The sequence below is a fragment of the Ascoidea rubescens genome (genome assembly GCF_001661345.1).
Source record: "Ascoidea rubescens DSM 1968 unplaced genomic scaffold ASCRUscaffold_1, whole genome shotgun sequence".
Lineage (NCBI taxonomy): Eukaryota > Fungi > Ascomycota > Saccharomycetes > Ascoideales > Ascoideaceae > Ascoidea > Ascoidea rubescens.
Genome location: NW_017962913.1, coordinates 491,760 through 514,895, shown reverse-complemented (window position 1 = coordinate 514,895; position 23,136 = coordinate 491,760). Strand labels below are relative to the sequence as shown.

The window sequence follows — 23,136 nt, the reverse complement described above, 5'->3', positions numbered from 1 at the left end:
CATTACTTCTTTTTATTGTTTAATTCTATTCCCATGATCTCTCTTGCTGTGCTTCTTGACTATTTTTATTTTATTTTATTTTATTTTTTTCTTATTTTTTAAAATTATTTCTCATTCTTCCTTTGTATAGTATTTAAGTTTTTAATGACAAGTGTTTTGCTTTTGCGGGGTTTACCAAGCCTTTTCAGATTGGAATTTTTCTTCATCTCTTATATATCCCGATTCAAGGGGGCTACCCTGGAAAAATCTCAAAGAAACATTTGCAGAGCTGTTCAGTTGAAATTTTGATGCTTATCTCTTTGGGATTTTATTTTCATTTCCATCTTCTTCTTCATTTTTCTCATTTTCTTCAATTTTTGTTGCATTAACAGGGTATTTTAGGTGTTGGTATATCTGCTGCATTTCTGGGATTTATAATGGATGAAAAACTTCAGGCTTTCAATGATCGTGTCAGAGGCTTACGAGCTTTCGATGCTTTTCGTATGTCGATATTAATGTTATTTCTTTTCCCATGTTTAAGATCTTTTATGGACCATTTTACTAACTAGCAAACATTCTTCATAATTTACTATTAACTCAAGCAAAACTCGCGCCATCAAACACAGTCAGATCAACAAGAGGTGGGTATTCCACCATATTTCTCATGGTTGGAATATTTTTTTTAGTATGGATTGAAATTGGCGGTTGGATAGATGGTGAAATTGATCATCAGTTTTTTGTTAATGACCAAGTTGGAAAGAACTTGCAAATCAATATGGATATTGTTGTTGCAATGCCATGCAATTTCATTAATACAAATGTTTTAGATATTACAAGCGATAGGTTATTAGCGACTGACTATTTAACTTATCAAGGTATAAATTTTTTTATTCCAGAAAATTATTTAGTTAATATACCTGGACAACCCATAAAGACTCCAGAAATTGATGAGATTATGAGGGAAAGTTTGTTAGCTGAATTTAGAGAATTGAACAATGATAAGAATTCTGGTGCCCCTGCCTGTCATATTTTTGGTTCAATACCGGTGAACAGAGTATCTGGTGATTTTCATATAACTGCTAAGGGAGTTGGCTATTTAGATCGTTCATCTGTTCCAATAGCTTCATTGAATTTTACACATGTCATCTCAGAGTTTTCATTTGGTGAATTTTATCCATATTTAACTAATCCTTTAGATTTTACAGCAAAAGTAACCAAGGAGCAAAAACAAAGTTACCAATACTATATGTCGGTTGTTCCAACTACATATAAAAAATTGGGAGTTGAATTACAAACCTATCAATATTCATTGACTGAACAAGACAAATTATTTAAAGATTTGAGGTTAAATCATATTCCAGGGATTTTTTTCAAATATGATTTTGAGCCAATTTCACTTTTAATTCAAGAAAAGAGAATTTCATTTATTAGATTTATGACCAGATTAATAACAATTTGTGGTGGCATAATGATTTCATTTCAGTGGTTTTATAAATCATTTGATCAAATATTGATATTTTTATTTGGCAAAAAATTTGCTCAAAGAGGCCAGGAAAAACCAAAAACTTTGTTGGATCAAGATATTAAAACTAATATTGAGTAATATTGAGCGATATTAGGTGAGAATGATTAAATTTAAAAATTCAAAAAAAAAGAAAAAAAAAAGATTGTGATTTATTTGATATTTATGAGTATATATTAAAATTCTTTAGAAAATGTAAAAAAATTCATTTGAAAGAAACAAAGTAGAATCCTTATCAATTGCATTATATTAAACACGATTTGAGCCAATTAACTCATTTTAGTTTCAATTACTACAATCGGTCTTTAAAACAAAAAAATATTGCATTCTGGTATTAATCGAAAAATTAATGTTCGGTATCTTAATATATAAATTTCGTACTGCATATCCTAATAATTGAGAGGCATCTTGAGAAAATAGGGACATCCATGTTCTTTTTGCAATCGCATTAGCATCAATAAAAACAAGACTTGCGCATTCTAATCATTTGTTATAGACTTTTTCTTCTCTCTTTGTCTTTATAAGATAGAGACAGTTGAATCCTTTTCAATGAATACAGGCCACTCTTCGCTGCTCACTTTGCTCTCAAAGGATACAACTAGATCGTCAGGCAATTCAACAGTAAACCCAGTTAGAATATTTGAGTACTCGTAGGTGATTTTACCACCTAGGTCTGCCAACACAGATTTAACACCATTAATCCTCAAAGAAGGGGTTCTGTCTCCCTTCTGGAAGATAACTAGATACTGAGATGCGATGGCACTATGGGTGATAAAAACTAAGACAAGGCTGATAAAACTAACAAACTTCATTTTGCTTTCTGTATTGTTCTGGTCTGCTGAAGGAAAATAGAAAGGATGAAATACAGAGGTATTTATATTGCACTGGCTCTGACTTCTCTCAACGATGGAATCTTTGATCGTGGGCTATCTTTAACCTTTCTCATTACAGAACTTGAATCATTTCAAGTCGAAATGTGGAAAAGTGCCTTATCTTAGAGCCCTGGTGTAGCTTAGGGCTCTGCGCTATAAATACTTTGTTTCTTTAATGGAGGAGCAGTGCTGTCTCTGCTGCCTCTGCTGTCTACAAGTTTCGCTCCTGAGGAGTGAGATAGGGCATCTCGAGTATCTCAAAAATCTTTCTTTCGTCAAAGGCCTCTATCAACGAAAACGTTCCATCCTCGTTTTTCCTCATCAACCCATTCTGGCTGAGTTTCATATTCCTGTTTTCAGCACGAAGCCTGATGCTTCGATTGAAGGTATCGTTTCCTGTAAAGTGCATCAAAGCAGCTCCAATATGGTTCCAGGGAGTCAATAGAAAATCAATTCTTCGACAGATGGCCTTGTCGCCATACTCAATCAACCTGCAACCACCATGAAAGTTGGTTCCATGAATAACTTTTCTCTTTTTTTGCGAGGTATCTGCAATATCGTCCTTTATGGTTATGGTGGGACCTAGCCCACTTAAACTGCAGTTTAAGTAGTTCATTTCAAACAACTTATCAATCAATTTTTGCAATAAGTTCTCGACTAAGTAATCGACCGAATCTGTTTCTTCCCTTGTAATGATATAGTCAATATCGGAACAAAAGGATTTTCCTCTTCGATAGCTACCCATAGAATATACTTTTGCTTTTGGATCAATTTCTTCTACAATTTTTGTGAGAAACTCTAAATGCTTTGTGCATTCCTCTCTTGGTATTTTTTTGGACCAATCATCATAATACTTTATGCCGTATTGTTGAGCTGTGGTTAGTTGGACATTGTTTTTAATATCATCTAAAGTTCGATATCCTAAATCGTACCAATTCTTAGCAATTGCTGGCCCAACTCCATAAACATTTCTGAAAATTGTTAACACCTGTAATTTCGGATCATTCTTAAAGGATTCTAATTTCTCAATCTTATTTGTTGTAAAATATTCTTCAATTTTAGAACTTATACCATTTCCAATCCCTGGTAAAGAAACACAATCATTTTTTGTAGTTATTGGCTTATTTGTTGAATAAAGAGTTCGAATTGCCTTCTTGTAAGCCAATGATCGGAAACCTTCACCTAACACCTCATATATATCAATAAACTTTGTAAGCTCATTTATTATTTTCATATTGGGATGAACAAAATCTGCAAGACTATTCTTATAGCTCTCTGCAACAAACTTGGATTCCTTGTTAATTATATCATTATCTTTTTTGGTATTTTCCTTATAATCATTTAATTTCTCACTGGTTTTCTCCGCTTCTGATTCTGTGTTTTCACTTGGCTCCAACCTGGGTAAAAAGTGTATAACATAGGGACCAGTATCCAATAGTTTTTCTTGCTCAATTGAATCACAAGCCCACATTTCATCAACAACTATAATTCGACCAAGTTCAGATCCATCTTGGATTTTTAATCGACGCAAAATATCATTATTATCTCGAACCCTTGATAGATTAACCAAGATATGGGTAAATGTCTCCCTATTTTTGGGAGTCCATGAACGTTTAACTCTTGCTCCATTTCTAACAAACAATCTCTTTCTGAAAATTGATAACCCATTCTGTTCTAGTGGAACTTGTAAAAATGTCAAATTCTCAAATATATTAAGTGGTGGCATACTGAGTATATCTGGAAATTCATTGCTCTTCACATAAAATCGTATTTGTGATGAGAAAAGCAACAGTGAAATCGATGGGACTGGAGAGAATACTCTTGTTGAAAAGATCCCTGCATTTCCTCTAGGAACTCTTGTGCAAGATAATAATGACCTTGATTGAGAGGAACTCAGTAAATAAAAACCTCTTGCTCTTTGAGTTACAGTTAATAGTCTGATGTTCATTTATTTCAAAGACTCAGTCTTAACCATTCAAAATAATAAAAATGAAATGAAAAGAACTGCGCTTCTGTGGTCTGCGGTCAGAAAACAATAGGAGTGAGATATGACTGTGAAAACAGAAGAGTAGATATACAAAATATAAAAGTATAAAGGTATAGAAGTATAGAAAGATACGAAAATAAATAAAATAGAAAAATAAAAATATATAAAGAAAAACGTTCAAAAAGAAAATTGAATAATGATCAAATAACAAAACAAAAAATTCTGAACCATGGTTATTGGACAAAAAAACACTTTCAATTAAATTTATGTCGTGTTGTGTTCTTTTTTTTAATGAAGCTTCAGTTCCATAAATTAAATTTACTAATCATTAAAAATAAAATTGAAATTCTTTTAAAAAAAACTAAATAAAAATTAAATTAAATTTGATATAAATATGCCATTAACTTCTTCCAAGATTATTTTTTTTTTTAACTATTCCTGAATGATTGGTTGAGTTTTTATAATGTGCTTAATTTGAAATTTTTTCCCTAAATGAACCAAGGAATTCTCTATAACTAATAGTTGATTGTTTATCTTCAACAAATTCAGATGAGGCCCACATTCTTAAAGCAGCAACCTCCCTACTACGTGCAATTGGCTCTGAAGGCGATGGTCCTTTAACAACGTATAAACTTTGCCATGTAATGACTGAATGATCATCTCTTATACTTTGAATAATGTTTCTAATTCTTTGATTAAATGGAGAATCATTCAAAACTGGTAATTCGCATTTTCCAACTGGAATATTCGATATATCCTCAATACCAAACACATCTTGGATTAACTGTGGAACAGCTTCACCTCCAACCCACAAGAATAATTCACAGGCATTGTCAATTAAGTATAATCCAAATCTTTCTAAGGTTACAGCGGTTGCATTCACAGAATTTGGCATAATTATTGTTTCAGTATTTTCATCAACTAACCCACATTCATCTTCCATGTTATGTAAGCTATAAATTGAAGGATAAATATTTTTAATTAATTTGGGAAGAGGAGCCGATCCAAGGAAATTTAGTGCAGCAGCTCTGTGATCTGATGGAACCTTTCCAGTTCTAAATGCAATATGTTTAATCATTGAATGAAGTAATAATGGCAACATTCTCAAGTTTGTAGATAGTTGTAAAGGTGAGGAAGATCCGACATTTCTAGATACACATTCTTTTTTGTAAACTTGTAAAATTTCAAGCATATGTTTCATCAATAAATCTCTAGCATCTTGAAACGAATTTGAAAACACCTTTTCAACGGCTTTTTGGGCATAGAAGTTTGCAATTGCCAATTGGTCTGCAGATGCAAATACATCAGCGATATTGGTAGTTGTTGGAATAGCTAAATTCAAAACTCTGATTCTTCTTTGTCCACCAACAGTTGTGTGTAAAACTGCAGCTTGTAAGCAAATGTAAGGTTTTGTGATATTGTCTTCTAAGGACATTTCTATTAAATAACCTTGATCTCTGGGAAAACTTGGAAATGAACATAAATCTGAGGATCTATTAAAGAAATTACCATAGAATGAAGCCATTCTGATTCCATTTGAACCTCTAACTCTCATTACTGCTTCTAAAGCAACATCCATTGAAAGATGGTTTGAGAATTCTTTAGATAATTTGATAACGTCTTCTTCTTTAGCAGCGGACCAAGCAGGATAGAAATGGGTTTGACCAGCTGTATAACGAGGTAAGTTGGCTAAAGTTGCAACATCTTGATATGATGTAGAACATAAAAACATGTCGACAGTAACTTGAGATTTGTTGCACTCCACAGCAAAACTTTTGTAAAATGAATCTGCAGCAGACATTAAAGTTTGAGCTTCTTTTGGTTTTCCAGAAACGGATTCTTCTTCTCTAACGTTTAATTTACCAACACCAAGACTTGGTAAAGAGCAGCCTAAAACTTGAATTCTGCCACCAATTGGTTGAACTAATTTATGAGCAGCTTTTAAAGCAGGACCTAAAGCAAAATTGGGGTTAAGATTATCATGGAACATGTCATTTAAATTGGCCAACAAGGTTTCAATTTGGCTTCTACACTGATCTAATCTTACCAACAATCCATCAGGACAAGGTAAAAAGGGTTCATCTAAATCAGAGACAACCAACATTTGAGGTTGAGAGTTAATGTCATCATCTTCATCTTCATCGTCGTCGTCATCATTGTCATCGTCTTTTTCTGGATTTGAAGATTTGGTGGATTCAGGGATTTTGAAATAATGTAAAGCAGAATCAACAGCTAAAAAGGCTACTCTTGTTAGACCTTTATCATTTGGGATTCTATCTAAAGACTCTAAAATGGTTCTTGCAACAGTAGCTAGCATTCCATTTTTAACAGCAATAACGGAAACTTCGATAATAAAGACATATACTAAGGGTTCAGGAGATCTTACCATGTATTGGGAAGGAGCAACAAAATCGACAACGGCGTAGTTTAATTCTTCTCTGTCATATCTTGTTCTTCCATTCTCCATGTTATCAAAGGCAGAAGGAACATCGTTTTGCAAAGCACATAAGTTACAACGCCATCTTCTATCACTTTGAACAAATTGGACAAATGGATTAATATAAGCACGGCAACGGCGACATCTTGCAATCACAGTATCTTTGACAACAGGGACTGGGTTTTCCGATTCATGTAATGTTGTATAGGGTCTAATGACCACACCGAGAGGTAGTTTGGATCTTTTTAATAAACTGTTTGTTGTTGGTATCGTATTAAGAGTGCAACGGAAGTAGTCAGGTGAAGCATTTGATTCCGGTCTTTGAGATAAAGTGGCATCGTTGGGTAAGATAACAGGAGGTGGTGGTAAAGATAAGTCCTTTATTGGGGGAGGGAAATCGTTTAATAAATCAGTTGTGTATAATTGATTCATTGGTAAGACTGCAGCTGCGTGAGAAGATAGTTGCATGTTGGGATTTGCACCCATGTTCATTCCCATTCCCATTCCCATGTTGGGATTTGCACCAACTGGAGGGTATGACTGTTGAGCAGAGCCATAGAGATTAACATCATTGAATTGCTGAGTTAGCTGGTCGATGCCAGGAGCAGATTGCGGTTGACCAGGGTTTTGCTGTTGATAATTGTATTGGGGATTTCCAGTTAGTGGTTTCTGATAGGCATTGGCACCATACTGGGAATTGATTTGCTGGGGTAGAGGTTGTGGTGGAATTGGAGGCATTCCTGCTCCACCAGAGATTGGAGATTGAGCAGCATATTGGTTGTACTGAGCAGCTGGATAGTGACGTCTCTTGCCAGACATTTTCAGATACCGAGAATAAAGAGAAGGTACTCAACCAAGAAATTGATAAAGGTAGAAGTGTGGTTGCACTTTATATACAATTGGAGACAGCTGGAGACAGTTGGTTTGGCAATCTGAAGTGTTCTGTTGATTTGTTGCCAACTAATCAAAAGAACAGCTGAATTATACCTCAAGTGCTGCACGTGCCCAGAGGGTCTCGAGCCAGAGCTGCGGATCGCGCATGTGTACGCATATGCATGCGAGATTACCGAGGTCCCAGACACCCGTGGTGGTGGATCTAATTTCATGGCTGGGGTATAAGTGGAATAAGCGTCTTTATTCGATTCGCTTGGAGTGACAAAGGTCTGAAGTGACTGGTGTTGCTCTACTATATAACTCCCCTTTTTCTTCTGCTTCCTAACAGCTTTGCCAGTTATATTTAGTGCTCCTTTTCCAACCAATAATGTCGCTAAAGATTCTCAACTACAAGTCTTTAGACACTGTGCATATCCCAGTTGTGATTCTCCATGGTGTTTCCTCCGAGGAGAGTGGTATTATTCAGGCCTACTACAACGGGAACTTCTTCCCCCAGCAATACTTTGACGTTAATGCCAAATACTTCAAGGCCTTAATCTACTTGCAACCTGGGCCCAATTTGATCTATTTAACCTATTATCCCGGCTACTTTCGCAATTCTCTTCCTATTTTTGATTCCCAGTCGAGATTGCATGTCAAACCATTTTCGGAAACAATCACTATCAATTATACGCCTTTGCTAAACAATCCTCCCCTTCATTTGTGTTTATTGGTGGGAAAGGATTCGCCTATGACTTTTGATTCTCCTGAATGGAAGAAGAAACTTGAAGGCAATGATTTAAATCTAGCTGTCAGAAAACTAAAGTTAGGTGGTAGGTTAATGCAAGCTTTCACAAATGAGCAAATGCTAAGGAACAACCTCGGAAACAGGTGTTTTAGATTTGAGGAGGAATATTCAAATGACACCTTATCCAAAGTTGAAAACAAGAATAATAAAAACGATCCCACTTTTACTTACAACAACCTGAGAAGCAACATTAAAGTCTATATTTTGAAGTCAGAAAAAACTGTTTCTCAATTAAGGGATCCACACCTAGCTCAGCAAAACAACAATGGTAAAAATAAAGGTGGATTATTTGGAATTGCTTGTGATGCCTTGAAAAAATATGGTGCTCCTTTTGATAAACCTTCACAATGCGCTGTCATGTTTTTAGATACTCATTGGGACTCTGACAAAAACTTGATTTTAGCCCATGCTGCCTTGGGTGGTTCAATTGACCGTTATAAACTTGCAATTTTCGGTTCTCATGGATTATGGTCATGGCCATCATCCTTTGAAGAATTGCATTTATCCTTTTCAGAATGCATCAAAACAAATACAAAAGAAGTTGCTAACGACTGTAATGAATGTGGCTCTGCTTGGGAATGTCTAAATGTCACCTTGGGTGCCTTTTTACACGAAATTGGCCATTTATTGGGCTGTCCTCACCAACCTTCTGGTGTTATGTTGAGAGATTACGTCACCTTTAATAGATCTTTTATGACAATTGAACAGTACTCAACAAGAACAAAAAGTAATGGCCTATTTCCAATTTTACCTAAAGATGAATGTGATTGGCATAGATTAGATCTACTAAGGTTTTTATATCATCCAAGTTTTAAATTACCAAACGATTGGATTGACAACTCAGTTCCTAATTACCCCGATATCTACCCTCAAAAAACTGTTTTATATCCCTTAAATGATGGTAATATTGTCTGTAAATCAAGTACTGGTATCTATTTAGTTGAATTACACACAGATGATAAATGCAGGGCTCACTTGGAATATTTACCCAAAAATCTTAAAAACGGAGTTGGTCCCCAAAACGAAATATTATTAAACTATTATGGCTTGGAAAATTTATTACCGCAAGATCAAAAGGGGAAAAAATTGTCCTTGGAAATCTTATCAATTGGTAGTCAATACAAAATTGATGATTTTTTAAAATTATCAAACGAATCTTCAAAAAGTCGAATCACTGGTCATTTTGGTTTAAACAGAGGTAACTTGGTTGCTTTTAAGTCGTCTTATTTAGGCTCAAAAGATAACCAAGAAAGACCATTTATCACCTTCAACCCACGAGAAGTGATATGTGTCAGAGTGTATCATGGTGGTGCTTTAGACGGTGTTGAGTTTATGACTAGATATGGTTCAAATTTTGTTGGAAATAAAACAAAAAATTATACTGACTTTCCTTTAAACAAAAATGAATCTATATCTTCATTTAAGTTGAAATGTGGTTCTTGGGTTGATGCTATTCAAATTATAACATCAACTGGAAGACAAAGTGAAATGCTTGGTAATAAAAATGGTGGTGGTTTAGGTGAATTATCACCACCGGAAGGTTTTGAAATTATTGGTTTATCAGCAAGAGTATCGAGTTGGATTGACGGTCTTGCATGTATTTATGTCAATGAATAAAAAAAATTGATTGTGAATTAAATACAAATTGTGATATATATATATCAGTAAAAAATAAATGATTGGCGTATAATTAAAGTTTATTAAACTTGAATCAATTCTCATATTTCGCCCAAATAGGAAATGTTGTTTCAAAACACCATTCATTATCAATATTTTCATATTTGAAAGCATGTAAGTATAATAGCATATCGTCTTTGATTGGATCAGCAAATAACTCTGTTCCACACTCACTGCAGACTTTCCCAGTTAAAGCTTTGTTTCTTCGCTTAGCGTTTTCTTCATTCAACTTATGATAATCATCAATTGTAAAAACTTTAATATCATCACATAGTATATCAAAAATTCTATTATAATTTTTTGATTTTACCCGCAAACTTTTAGAAGATATAATTTCCATCAACTCCTTATGATTTAATATTTTTTGTATTATCAGTTTATCAGTTTCAATTGAATTTTTAAACGTGTTGCCTTTAAAGCCATAAATTGTATCATTTGATATCGGATGGCCCAAATTTCTTAAATGAATTCTAATTTGGTGAGTTCTTCCAGTTACTGGCTCACAAATCACTAAACTCTGATCCTTTTCGGGATTATAAGATAAAAACTTGAAATGTGTTTCAGCTAATTGAGGAACTGATAAGGAATTCATCATAATTTCTTTTAAAGAAGTTGTTTGTAATGGGAACCCGGAAATACTGATTCTAAAAAGTAAATCATTGCAAATAGTATTATGTTTTTCTTTGAAATTGCCATCAACTCTTGCAAGATAGCTCTTTTTAATTTTATTTTCTGCAATCTGCTCTTGAAATTTTTGATTTGTTTTGGTATTTTTTGAAAAAATTAATATCCCAGATGTTGACCTATCTAGTCGATTGAAATTGAATATCTTTTCCAAGTTGAGTTGGTGTTTTACTACCTCGGTCACTGAATTCAAACGATAGCTTCTTCCTGTTGGATGTGTCGGTATGCCTGAGGGTTTATTGACCACTACGAGGTTATCATCTTCAAAAACTATAGGTATCTTGAATCTATCCTCATCTTTGGGAAAACTGTTTTGATTGGCATCTTCCATAAAATTAGTGCCATCGGATACAGGAATCTCGTGTTTATGTACTACCACAGAGAGGAGATCAGAGTTTCGAAGAACAAGATCAATTAGTAGCTCTGGATCATCAATTACTAAATTTTCTTTTAAGTGTGGTAGTTTCCTGGTCACCGAAACTTTTCTGGTTGCAAAATACTGCTTGATGATCTCTGAACTGATGTTGTCATAGTCGATCTTGCAGTCTGCCTTTTGGTGTTTGGTCAACTGGAGCTTAACATAGGGTTTCAAGTCAAAAGCTGATAGCAACGTCGTGACAATATGCTTGTCAGCCCAACTTTGTCTTACAAAACGGTCTATCGTAATATAGTGAGGAGGCACTATTCGTAAGCCATTTTTGAAGAGATAAGAGGACATGAGCAGAAGATGAACAATTTTTGGTTGATTTTTTACCAAACTTTCAACTAAATTTTCACCTCAGTTCAAAAGTACCAGCAGTGTGGGCGTGTCTTTTTTGAGAGGGTTTTGTTTCTTTTTTGGGTCTTTTTCCGGATTGGGCAGAGCAGGATTAGCAATAAAAAGTTTGATTTGAACATTGAATGGTAATCAAGTTTTGTTTTCCTGTGGTGATTAAAAATCAAGAAATTGACCACAGGATATAAGACCAATTGTTTTATCTTTTTGCTGAGAATTGTTTGGTTTTTATCATTTACCAACTCACGCTCTCTTGTTTATTCGCACTATACCTGAAGCACTATTTTTACACCGAAATGAAGTCTGTCACCAGTTTAATGATTGAAAATGCTCCAGTCTTGGAGACTTCGTACGATACAATTGAAGGAATGGCAGTTGACTATAATTCTAAAAAGTATTCAGGAGATAAATTGAGAACGATTATTGAGGAAAATTATGAGTATATCAACAATAAGCGCTATGACCGAGGAATGTGTTTGAATGTGATTTCTGTTTTAATGAAGTATAATATGGTGATGAATGTTGATCAAGTTGTTGCGTTAATTCTTTGTTCATTGGCTCAATCTGAAAAGGAGGTGTTGATTCCATATGCTAAGAATTTGATTGAAAATCCCGAAAATGATCCTATTATTATTGATTATAATTTTCGATGGTACAAGGACACAAATGAGTTTACATTTAAGGATGAAGCAAACGATTTAATTGCAACTAAACATGAAGCTAAAGAGGGGGGGCCTGTTATTGATATTCACTACTATCGATATGTGAAGATTCAAAAAATATTAAAATTTTTAGAGGAACATGAAGTTATTGTTAAGAATTCAATTATTATTAAGAAGCCTACTGATTTAAAGAGAAAAATGGATAAAGAGAATATAACCAAAGTAATGAATGTGTTAATTGAGTTGAGGAGAGATCGACCAAAGTTGAACTATGATCAAAAGCTTGAGATTCCTGATTATATTGTTGACAATTTGTGTTTAAAGCATAAATTGAATTTAGATTTCGATAAAGATGAAAAAGATGAAAGAGATGAAAGAGATGAAAGAGATAAATTGACAAATAAATTGAAGAGAATAAAATTAAATGATAATGTTGATAATATAATAATTAATAAAATTGTTTCGAAAAGATTATTTCGAGCTATTCAGAGAACACTTTACAGATGCAAACCAGATTTTAATGAGAATATTAATCTTCACTTGTATGAATTTGATAGAAGAGGTCTTGATTCAAATATTATGGATAGTGGAGATCCATTGATAATCGGGTTGAATTTTTTGCGAATTCAAAGAAATTCACAAAAAAAGCTAGTTGGATTTGGGTATCCAGGTGAATTTATAGGAAAGGGAGATGGCAAAAAGTATTGTCAAAATACCCCATATATATTGAGTAAAATTGAATTAAAGATGATTGAAATGATACAAAACAAGAAAAGAAAAAGTGATTTGAAATTGTTGGATAAGATCGAGCTACCGGGAATGGAAAACCAAGATGCAGAACAACAAGAAAAAGAAGAGAAAAAAGAAGAGTTGATTTATTTGTTTGAACAATTGGATAAAACGTGTTTTTATTTGGCTGAATATGTTGATAAATATGGTGGAGGCGATTTTGAGAACTTGGTCGTATATTTTAAGAGAAAGTTGTATATTGAAAGAGAGAATTTTTATAAGAGAAAGATTAGTCAAGAAAAGTTGAAAGAATTGGAAGAATTTGAAAAAGAGCAAGAAGAGCAAAAAAACCAAAGAATTAAAGTTAATAGAGGCGATAGAGGCGATAGACATTTGGATATTAATAGCGAATATTATAAAGCCATTATAGAAAAAGAAGAGGAAAGAAAAAATAAATTTCGAGATCTAAGGAGAAGAAAAGAAGAAGAGGATAAAATCGAGAAAGAACTTATTGAAAGAACTAAAAGACAGATAAAGTTTACGGCAAAGGATGGAGGAAGAGGACCTACACCATTTTACAATAATTTAGTTACGTTGGCCCGAAGAATTGAAAGGTTGATTAATGATTTACAAGATGAGGAATTTAAAATAGGGAAATTGAGGAAATTTTTGGCGATAGATATAATGAAGTATGGATGGGATTGCAGTTTTGATGACGATGCGTTTGCCAATGGATTTATCCCAGGATGGTATTATTATTTAAAGGACAGAGGATATGAAAATAAGTTTAAGTGTTTGGAAATAAACCATCCCAAGCCCGAAGAAGTGAAGAATGAAAAGGATGAAAAGAATGAAAAGAATGAAAAGGACGAGGAGAATCAAAAAAATGCAAATGAAAAAGAGCTGGTAGAAGAAGATTTCGAAGGATGGGCATTATTTTGAGTTTTAGTCAGTGATAAGTACAGTTGATACAGTTTTAATGTATATATTTTACGGTTTATATTGTCATCAACAGCAGATTCACAAAGAGAAAGTTTGGTGAACAAGCCTAAAGTTTCTAAAGCTGAAATTGCCTAACAGAATAATGATCCAAGCAAACTCTGGTCATCGAAACACCAGCATTTTCTTTATTCCACCCAGTGTTTATTCTCTGTTACTTATGCTGTTTATTCTCTATTCGTTACGCTGTTTGTGCTCATGTCGCTGCTGCTTTCTCGTCACGCTCTCGTCTGTAGCGCGCTGCGCTTGTGTTTTCGCCGACTGCGATCTCCGGAGTGCGCCCACGCCCAAAACACAGGGTCTCCAACGTGGGACAACGCGCGCAAAACAACCTGCCGCTTCGTGAAAACGGAGAAAAGCCAGCGCGGCAGGGCTCGTGTGCGCGAAAACACGGCGGGGCTGCTGGAATATAAATAGTGAGACTGATGGCGAGAAAAAAAAGCACTCAAAACAGCAAAAACAGCAAAAACAGCAAAAACAGCACAAGCAGCAACTTCCACACCAACGCTCTCGAGACATACTTCACAAAACTGTCCTACTCCTGCCCTGCTCCTGTCCTGTTCCTGTTGACAGTTCCCAGTCAGCCCTCCTTCACCCCTTAAACACATCTCATTGCCGGTGGTTTCCAACAAGTTCTGGCCTCTGCTTCCCAGCAACAGCAACAGTTTTTGGTGGTTCACAGCGTTGTTTTGCCCTGGCCTCTGACTCCTTTTTTGGTTGCTGTTTAAAGTTATCTTAGCTTATCTTCCAGTTCTCAAAGTTATTTATATTATTGGGTTTTTGGCTCAGGAAAGCTGATCAAATAAGGGTCAAAATTCTTTAAAGCGCTTTTGTTTTCTGATTTAAATCTTGATACTTTAGTTACTATCTCAGCAAAACAAATAAACCCAGCAAAAGTAAAAGTTAATCGCGATAGAAAAATCAATCAAAAATTTGTTTTCAGTCAAAAAAACATAAAAAATCCAAAAAATCCAAAAAAAAAAAATGAATAATGATGATATGATCCTGAGTGATACCAAATCAAAAAACACGAACCTCATTAATGGTACTCAAACTCATAGCGCCAACATTAAAAACAAGAGCATTAAGAATATCAAGAACAATAAGAACACTCTCAATGACTCCAGCGTCAATAAAAGCATAAACAATCCCCCTGCTTCCAATATAAATAGCCTGTATAACCCTCATCTGCAATCGCATACTAATGAGTCCTCAAATCCTCTCACCATAATTCCCAAACATTTTCAACAAAAAAGTAGCTCCAAAATCAAACCAAGCAATAATGACGATATATCAAAAAATAAAAACTCAAAGCAATTCTCTTCTTCTTTAGATGCTCCTCCTCCAGTATATCTATCCGCCAACTCAAACAGTATCACTCAAACAATGAACCCTTCAAAGACAAACTCAACAGTTCTTACAAACTCAAACTTAAACTCTGCAAATAAAATGATTGTAGAAACTGAAACTGTCGATGTTAACAATGTTCCAAAACTAATTAATAACCCCATCACGAACAATATCCTAGATCAATACGATTTTTCAATTATTGACCCCAATTCCTCTAGAAACTCTCTAATTGATTTCGACTCTAATAATATTCATCATGTAAATAATAACCCAATCAGCAACCACAACAATCAGATCCAAAACCAAAATCAAAATCAAAATCAAAACTCAAACTCAAATTCTCTAACTGATATTCAATCTTCAATCTCCATTAATCTTTCCAACCATCCTGCTCCCCCTTCTTCTCACATTTCCCTAAGATCAAAAAGAAGCTTCCTAATGGACAAACCCCCTTCAAATTCAAAGTCAAAACTAAATCAAAATTATGTCATTCAAGAAGAATCCCCCGACAACACATCAAATAGCATCAATAACGACAATATTAAATCAAATAAAGATAATGAAAATTCAAAAATTATTCTTTCCAACAACCTTAATAACATAGACATCTCTAACATCAATTCCAATAACTCCAATAACCTCATTAACAATACAATAAACAACAATAATAACAATAATAATAATAACAATAATAACAATAATAACAATAATAAAAATGCCAACAACAGTAATAATAACAATAATAATAATAATAATAATAATAATAACAATAATAATAATAATAATAATAATAATAATAATAATAATAATAATAATAATGATAACAATAATAATAATAATAATAATAATGATAACAATAATAATAATACCAATATTACTACCGCCAACAACAATAAAGACTCTATTAAAAAGAAAAAAAACTCGGTTAGTGAATCGAATAAATCAAAAAAGAAAAAACTATCAAAAAGAATATCCAAAAAAAATATAAACAATACAAATTCCTCAAGAACTGAAGTATTTGCCGCAAGATTAGAAAGTGCCATAGGAGAAGCATCCAACTCTGATAGCGATGAAACTTTCGTTTATGAAAGCGCTGCTCCAAATGATCAAATTTCAACTTCCTATTCAAATGCGAATCTCGATCAGCATCCAACCTCAATCAATAATAACAACAATAGCAGTGCACGTAGCATTCATAGCATTCATAGCATTCATAACACTAACCAATCTAATAATTCTACAAGCATAAATACAAACAATAATAATAACAATAATAACAATAATAACAATAATAACAATAATAACATCAACAACACCATAAAAAAATCAAGAATTCCTCCTCAAGCTAATCAAACATCTTCAATTTTACCCTCAAATAACACAATTAATAACTCAATCAATAACAACTCAATTAATAAAAATACATCAAACATTAATAATTATCTTACAAATAATAACACCTCTGATAGTTGTAATAACAGTGATGGCTTTAACACTACAAGAATCTCTAAAAGGGATTCGGAAGTTAAAAAAGACTATAAATTCAAAAAACCCATTTCAACCATTAATTCAGTTGTAACAAATACGGTTACTACAAATGACTTTGATTCAGCTATTAATAATTCTCCAGAGATAACTTCGATTTCTCTGCAAAACGATGATCCTAATCTTATTCCAGCTCACAAATCTTATTCGGATTTAGATGATGACTATTCAACTGATGATTATGATTACAACACTTTTACAAAATATATTGGCACTAATAATAACCACAGTAATCATAATCATAATAATAACCACAATAATACTCATAACAATAATAACAATAACAATAATCTGGCTAGTATAAGTCATCAATATAGTAACCAAAATAATCTAAATAACCATTTTATTAATAAACTGAATTATAATAGAGTGAACAGGTATCTAAACAATCCTCAAAATATTGGTAGTACTTTTAATAACCAAATATATGCAAACTACCATGACCCTCCTTCCTATCTTAATCCTAATAATTACTATAACCATCACAATCCCAACAATAATCAAAATACGAATTATAATAATCCCAATTTAAATCGTTATAAATCAGTCTCAAATTTATCAGTTTCAACTTACAATCGATATAACAATCCTCGCAATCAAAACCATTTGATTAATTATCATAAATTATTCAATGATAATTCTCATAATAATCAACTGCAAAAGTTGGGCCAAAAATCAATAAAGGATCTTAAATCTCAAAGATCAAAGTTATTTGACTTGAGAAATTATGAGCTAAGGAGATATTCTGGGATCCCAGATGATCTGGACATTGATGATTTTGATGATGATGAAGAATACAATAATTATTATAATTATGATGTAGGCTTACCATCTGCTCAATATGATGAGTTCACACCTTTAAATGGAAACTATAATACACAAGAAGAATATGATAATCAAAATAATTTTTTAAGACCTGAATCAAGATACAATAATAGAAATTCCAAAACTTCTAAGACCAAAAGAAAATCAAATCATAAAAGAAAAAAAAACTATAAACAACAAGGAAAAATATATTCTCCTCATGATTTTTATAATTCAGAAAACAATTATCAAGCGATAAATGAAGGACTTTTGAACGGATATGATATTGAGGAAGAAGAAAATGACTCTCGATACCAACATATTAAATCAATATTTTGGCTAGTTTCTTCAATGCTTTTAATTCTAGGTCTAGGTTTTATTTCTGGGTTTTTAATGGCCTCTACAAAGGATTTAACAAATGTTAAAATCGATAAAGTTACAAACATCTTAGTAAGCTTTGATGAATTGGTTTTTGACTTGGAAGTAGAAGGATTTAACCCGGGGTTTTTAACAGTGGAAATCACTGATATTGATTTGGATGTTTTTGTGAAGTCAAATCACTATAGCTTGGATGACTACATGAATATGGATGAGATGAAAAATGTGGAGGACTCTGAGTTTGAAAAAACTGTTCAAGATATGGAAAACCTTGATGATACTTTTGTAACCTTGTTATTGGGAAATGTAAACAAGTTTGATGTGCCACTATCATTTGAAGGTGGCTTTTTCAACAAAGATACTACCCATGCAATTGGAGAAATAAAACTCAAACAGCCTGGTAAAAATACCACCAGAAGCGAACAGCCCCCTCCTGTGGATGATGGTGAGGGCGATGATGAAATAATTAACATAAACAACAATAATTTAATGGTAATTAACACAGCTAATTCATTGGATTTTCTTGATAAAACATTGCCACTGCTAGATCCTGGACAGAAACATTGGAAAAAGATTATAAATTATCCCTTTACATTAATCTTAAGAGGTAAGTTTAAATATAATTTGCCATTTTCAAACAGTGTTAGATCAGTTCCTATTACTAAAAGCATTTACGTGGACGTGAGTCATCCTTATTAATTTTATCAGTCAAAAATTATTACCATTTTTTTTATTTTTATTTTCTTTTATTTTTTTACTATCTTTATTTTTATCAGTGTAATGGTTGTTTTTTATTCTCCAGGCCAAAGTTTGATCACTTTCATTTATTATACGTTTTATTTCTGTAAATTTTTTTCAATTCAATAGAGTTTCAGGGGCAATTGGTCATTAATAGTTAAATAAATTTTTATAGACAAATGTTTTATTACGGTTCATATTCAATCTCTTTACTTTTCTTATCTTCCTTTCTCGGATCTGATCTGCTTCCGGATGTTGGATGTCATCCCTCTCAGTTTTGCCTTCGATGGCAAGATTCGAATAATGTGCGCTTATAAGAGAAACACTGTAGATATCTGGTGGAGAGCAGTTATCAGTATTTTTTACTATAGACTACTATCAATGAACAACCATTCTCTTTTCCAGAACTCGAGAAACCTATTCAAAACAATAAAATTGATGGGAATGAGCAAAGGTTATTCTACAAACATTCCTGAGGCGTATCCCATTCAAAAGAGCGAGCTTGAATGGTCCAGTACTTTAACGCCCATGCAATTTGAGGTTTTGAGAAATAAAGCAACTGAGAGAGCATTCTCTGGGGAATATTATCAGCACAGTGAGAAGGGAGTATATAACTGTGCAGGATGCAACCAGGCATTGTACAAGTCGTCAACCAAGTTCAATGCTCACTGTGGATGGCCAGCGTTTTACGAAGCGATTGAAGGAGCAGTAGTCACCAAGACTGATATATCATTTGGTATGGAAAGAATTGAGATGTTATGTTCGAAATGTGGTGGGCATCTTGGGCATATATTCAAAGGTGAAGGATTCAATACGCCAACAGATGAGCGCCATTGTGTTAATAGTGTTTCATTGAAATTTACAAGTGATCCTACACCAAAGAAAGCAGACGATTAATTGAATATTGAATAGATCAATATTAAGCAAGTTTATTTGAGTTGAGTTTTTTTAAGACAGAAAAAAAAATTTTATGTGTATATATTATAAAATAGCATGTTTTTAAGAGAATTTTTTTTTTATTTTTTTTTTGGAAATATTCACAAAATAACAAAAAATTAAAAAAAATTAAAATTGTGAGAAATTAATCGCAGCTGATATGGATGGAAGTGTAAGATTGCTACTTGATGAATATGAAAAGTAAATAAAAATGAATGATTTTGTTTTTTTTCTTGTGTATAATTTGAATGTATGATGATTAAATTTTGATTTAATAAAAATACTGATTAATCAAAGCAATTGAAAAATTGAAAAATTGAAAAATTGAAAAATTGAAAAATTGAAAAATTGAAAAATTGAAGAAATAGTAGAAATAGTATAGAAATATAAATATAAGTATAAATGAAAATGGAAATCATGATATTACAACAACACCAAAAAAAAGAAAAAGATGGGTAGTTAAATAGTTAACTGGCAAATATTTGAATAGATCAAAAAATAAGTTAAATAAAAATAGCAACTAGTGATTGCAGCGGTTAAAGAAATTGGAGTAGAATAAAAAGTAAATTGATAGAAAGAAATTTTGATAAAACACACACCAAAAAACCAAAAAAATAGAAAATAGAAAAAATCAAGAAATGAAGTAGTGTAAAATACAGGCGAAAAACAATCATAAAATGAAATGAATTACCATTATAATTTCCAGCCAATTGGAAGTTAGTTGGAAGTTGATTGGAAATAGTTGGAATATAATTAAAATGATTTTGGAACAGCTTATTGATGTAAACTAGAAGTGGAAAAATATGAGTTGGAGATGGTTGGATTTGAGTTGATATTTGGAATTCTGTTGGCATTGCCAGTAGTTGATTGATTGAACATAAAACTTGGAGAAGGCAAGCGATTTGAGTTTGGAGAAGTTCCAGGCAAGAAGCCAAATTGAGCAGGAGCTAAAGGAGGCAATTTTTTTGTTCCTGTGTTTTGAGTAGAAGAAGATAGACGCTGAAAGCCATTTTGAGAATGTGATTGAGCTGAGGATTGGGAGCTACGATCAATGTTGATAGAACTGTGATTGCTGTTTAACATTGAGGTTAAGGAGGCAGGAGGAGCAGACGCAGAAGGCGATGTAGCAGAGGAAGATGAAATGCTATTTTGATGAGAAAAATTTGAAGAGTGGGACTGAGATTGGGTAGATGTGTGTTGAGGCTGCAAAAGCTGAGGAGCACCAGGAGGCAACTGAACATTCTGTGGAGGAAAAGGATTTTGGGAGGGCGCTGAGGAATAAGGCATTGTATGAGAAGGATGGGGAGCAGGATAGGAAGACACAAGAGCTAATTCGTGTTTAAGGACTTTATTTTCGTATTCCAAAACTTCAATATATTCAGCGGTTTTCTTTAAAACAGCAGCTTTTGAATCGTAGCCAGGTCGTACAGTTGGAACAGTTAATTTTAATTGAGCAAACCCATCAGAAATCTTCTCCCTTCTTCGTTGTTCGGATCTTATATGTAGATGTTTCTTTGAAGGAATTTTGTCATTGGGGTTTTTTGATATTGAGCTGGAAGAAGCACTTTTGGAGACAGAAGGGGAAGAGGGAGCAATTGGGGTAATTGGAGCGTAATTTGAAAGAGGTATATTATTTGTAGGAAGCATTTGGGGTTGGGAAAGATTATTGTTATAGTTGAACTGGTATTGTAAAGGGGGCTGGGAAGATTGTGACTGAAAAGATTGCGACTGGAAAGATTGTGAAAATTGTTGTTGGTTCTGGGGTTGAGGTAGTTGCTGCTGGGGATATAGCTGAGGATAGGCCAGAGGATGTGACTGGAGCTGAGGAGCCTGGGATTTGGAACTGTCAGTCATGGAGAGCTCCTGAATGCGTGGTAAACGATCCTCGTTAGAGATGTGGCCCAAGTTTGCTAAAGAAGGAAGCTGGAAGGGTTTTTGCTTTGAGGAAGAGGTGTTGGAAAAGTATCTTTCATTAGAGGGCAACGAAGGCATTGTTTCAAAAGGAGAAAGAAAAGGGTGGGAGAAAAAAAGATGGTGCAAAGTCAGGAAGAGCAGGAAGCCAAAGCAATAAATGAAAGCGAGAAGGGAGATGAAAAATAAAAGAGATGAGGAAAAGTAATATCTTAAATAAAAAAGGAAAACCTTTGCAATTAAAAGAGGAAGAATAAAGGAGGGAAGTGAAAAAGAAAGAAAAAGCAGAGAAACCAAAAAAGAAATTTTGTTTGGGTGAAACACAGCACAACTCAATATCTTCGGTAAGTGTGTGATTGAAGCGTAGACATATGATCCTGTTAAGAGCAGTTACAGTTATTATTTATCGTCATCGTGTCATGCACAGGAACCCACAAATAAACCCTAATCGGCCGTCGTGACACGTGCGCGCGTATTGTCTGCCGGTACTAATGCGCAGTTCCATGCTGGCCGCGGCGTCTGTATCGAACACAGTCCCGCCTTTTGATTGAGCTGTACATGGGTGTACGCTGTGCTGCCGACATGTGCGCACTTCCAGCTGGTCAAGCGTCTGGATTTCTTGCTACTGCATTAGGTTGGCGCGCCGATGTTGGTGGTATGCGTGTCTGCAGGCCGTTGTGCGTGGCCCACGCCTGCCATCGTTGGCCTTTGCTCTTGCTTTTGCGCTGTTCTGCGACTGTTGTGTCTTTTCTGTTCTTCTGGTCACAAACCTGTATCAAGCCATTGCCAGAGTTGCACACTGTCCTGTGTTTCATCTTCCACATATTTGTCTGGGTCTCGCTGAGTCTCGCTGGTCTCTTATCAGGACTCGCTGAGCTTTGAGATTACTGCCCGCCTTGGTTCGAAAATTTTTTACAGCAAAACACATCCAGTGACTGTGCTGCGCAAACGGGGTTTTATTAGTGCGTCTCTTCGTGTGTCCCTTTGTTTTTCTTGCTGTGGCCCCGTTCAAACACAATCTGCTCTCAGACGATTGCAGATCCATTTATAATGTTTAGCAAATTGCAAATGTTCCATATGTACACACCAAACTCTATATATAGATCTGGTGCGAGATCGGCATGATTTGATTCAATGCTGTGTGCATATGCCTGGTTGTGCTGCATATTTGTACAGGTCTTTGGTCTAATTGTTTATTTTTGTTGCTAGAAAAGCATAAACGCGCACGGCTTGGAACTCTTGGTGTTGCGAATAAACTGGTCCTGGTGCAAATCGCCAACACCGCAGTCGATTGGCCATTGAAATATTTGTTCTCAGTGTGATTTATGTTCTGCTGTGCTTCGTTACACAACTGTTGCTGTTGATGGTGTTTTAATATTCTTGCTTCTGAAATAACGTACCTATTATTCATACCAAAATGGCTCAACAATCTCTTAAAATGCTTTAAATCAATTAAATTTTGTTAAATAG

General features: G+C 34.1%; 9 protein-coding genes across 9 annotated transcripts; 5 read left to right on the top strand and 4 right to left on the bottom strand.

The window, feature by feature from the left end:
• The first annotated feature begins 207 nt into the window (after positions 1–207).
• Positions 208–1,801, top strand: ERV41 (Erv41p). The gene is made up of 2 exons (XM_020195185.1): positions 208–480; positions 582–1,801. Exons 1-2 carry the CDS (start codon positions 417–419, stop codon positions 1,580–1,582), a joined length of 1,065 nt encoding a protein of 354 aa, XP_020049763.1. The 5' UTR covers positions 208–416; the 3' UTR covers positions 1,583–1,801.
• Positions 1,802–2,584: 783 nt separating this feature from the next.
• POL4 (DNA-directed DNA polymerase IV) lies at positions 2,585–4,099 on the bottom strand (the record flags this gene model as incomplete). Its single annotated transcript, XM_020191403.1, has 1 exon — positions 2,585–4,099. The coding sequence occupies one exon, from the start codon at positions 4,097–4,099 to the stop codon at positions 2,585–2,587; it is 1,515 nt and encodes a 504-aa protein (XP_020049762.1).
• A 730-nt stretch (positions 4,100–4,829) lies between these two features.
• SEC24 (COPII subunit SEC24) lies at positions 4,830–7,412 on the bottom strand (the record flags this gene model as incomplete). The annotated part of the gene is made up of 1 exon (XM_020189660.2): positions 4,830–7,412. A coding segment is annotated over one exon (2,583 nt), but the record flags the coding sequence as incomplete, so codon positions are not given.
• Positions 7,413–7,971: 559 nt separating this feature from the next.
• ASCRUDRAFT_40751 (putative metalloendopeptidase) lies at positions 7,972–10,281 on the top strand. The gene has a single exon (XM_020191024.1). It carries the CDS (start codon positions 8,059–8,061, stop codon positions 10,093–10,095), a length of 2,037 nt encoding a protein of 678 aa, XP_020049760.1. The 5' UTR covers positions 7,972–8,058; the 3' UTR covers positions 10,096–10,281.
• Positions 10,190–11,557, bottom strand: PUS6 (pseudouridine synthase PUS6; the record flags this gene model as incomplete). The annotated part of the gene is made up of 3 exons (XM_020190071.1): positions 10,190–10,374; positions 10,474–11,341; positions 11,420–11,557. 3 exons carry the CDS (start codon positions 11,555–11,557, stop codon positions 10,190–10,192), a joined length of 1,191 nt encoding a protein of 396 aa, XP_020049759.1.
• Positions 11,558–11,734: 177 nt separating this feature from the next.
• ASCRUDRAFT_95556 (uncharacterized protein) lies at positions 11,735–14,085 on the top strand. The gene has a single exon (XM_020195186.1). It carries the CDS (start codon positions 11,911–11,913, stop codon positions 13,945–13,947), a length of 2,037 nt encoding a protein of 678 aa, XP_020049758.1. The 5' UTR covers positions 11,735–11,910; the 3' UTR covers positions 13,948–14,085.
• A 903-nt stretch (positions 14,086–14,988) lies between these two features.
• Positions 14,989–18,780, top strand: ASCRUDRAFT_67550 (uncharacterized protein; the record flags this gene model as incomplete). Its single annotated transcript, XM_020191402.1, has 1 exon — positions 14,989–18,780. One exon carries the CDS (start codon positions 14,989–14,991, stop codon positions 18,778–18,780), a length of 3,792 nt encoding a protein of 1,263 aa, XP_020049757.1.
• A 483-nt stretch (positions 18,781–19,263) lies between these two features.
• Positions 19,264–19,716, top strand: MXR2 (peptide-methionine (R)-S-oxide reductase; the record flags this gene model as incomplete). The annotated part of the gene is made up of 1 exon (XM_020190192.1): positions 19,264–19,716. The coding sequence occupies one exon, from the start codon at positions 19,264–19,266 to the stop codon at positions 19,714–19,716; it is 453 nt and encodes a 150-aa protein (XP_020049756.1).
• A 497-nt stretch (positions 19,717–20,213) lies between these two features.
• On the bottom strand, positions 20,214–22,003 carry ASCRUDRAFT_73304 (uncharacterized protein). The gene has a single exon (XM_020192232.1). It carries the CDS (start codon positions 21,745–21,747, stop codon positions 20,530–20,532), a length of 1,218 nt encoding a protein of 405 aa, XP_020049755.1. The 5' UTR covers positions 21,748–22,003; the 3' UTR covers positions 20,214–20,529.
• Between the last annotated feature and the right edge of the window lie 1,133 nt (positions 22,004–23,136).

Bases quoted from the DNA above. Each gene is read 5' to 3' on its own strand.
- ASCRUDRAFT_40751 (XM_020191024.1), top strand. From the start codon at position 8,059: ATGTCGCTAAAGATTCTCAACTACAAGTCTTTAGACACTGTGCATATC.
- ERV41 (XM_020195185.1), top strand. From the start codon at position 417: ATGGATGAAAAACTTCAGGCTTTCAATGATCGTGTCAGAGGCTTACGA. The intron at 481-581 runs GTATGTCGATAT...TATTAACTCAAG, and splicing joins ACGAGCTTTCGATGCTTTTC to CAAAACTCGCGCCATCAAAC.
- ASCRUDRAFT_73304 (XM_020192232.1), bottom strand. From the start codon at position 21,747: ATGCCTTCGTTGCCCTCTAATGAAAGATACTTTTCCAACACCTCTTCC.
- ASCRUDRAFT_95556 (XM_020195186.1), top strand. From the start codon at position 11,911: ATGAAGTCTGTCACCAGTTTAATGATTGAAAATGCTCCAGTCTTGGAG.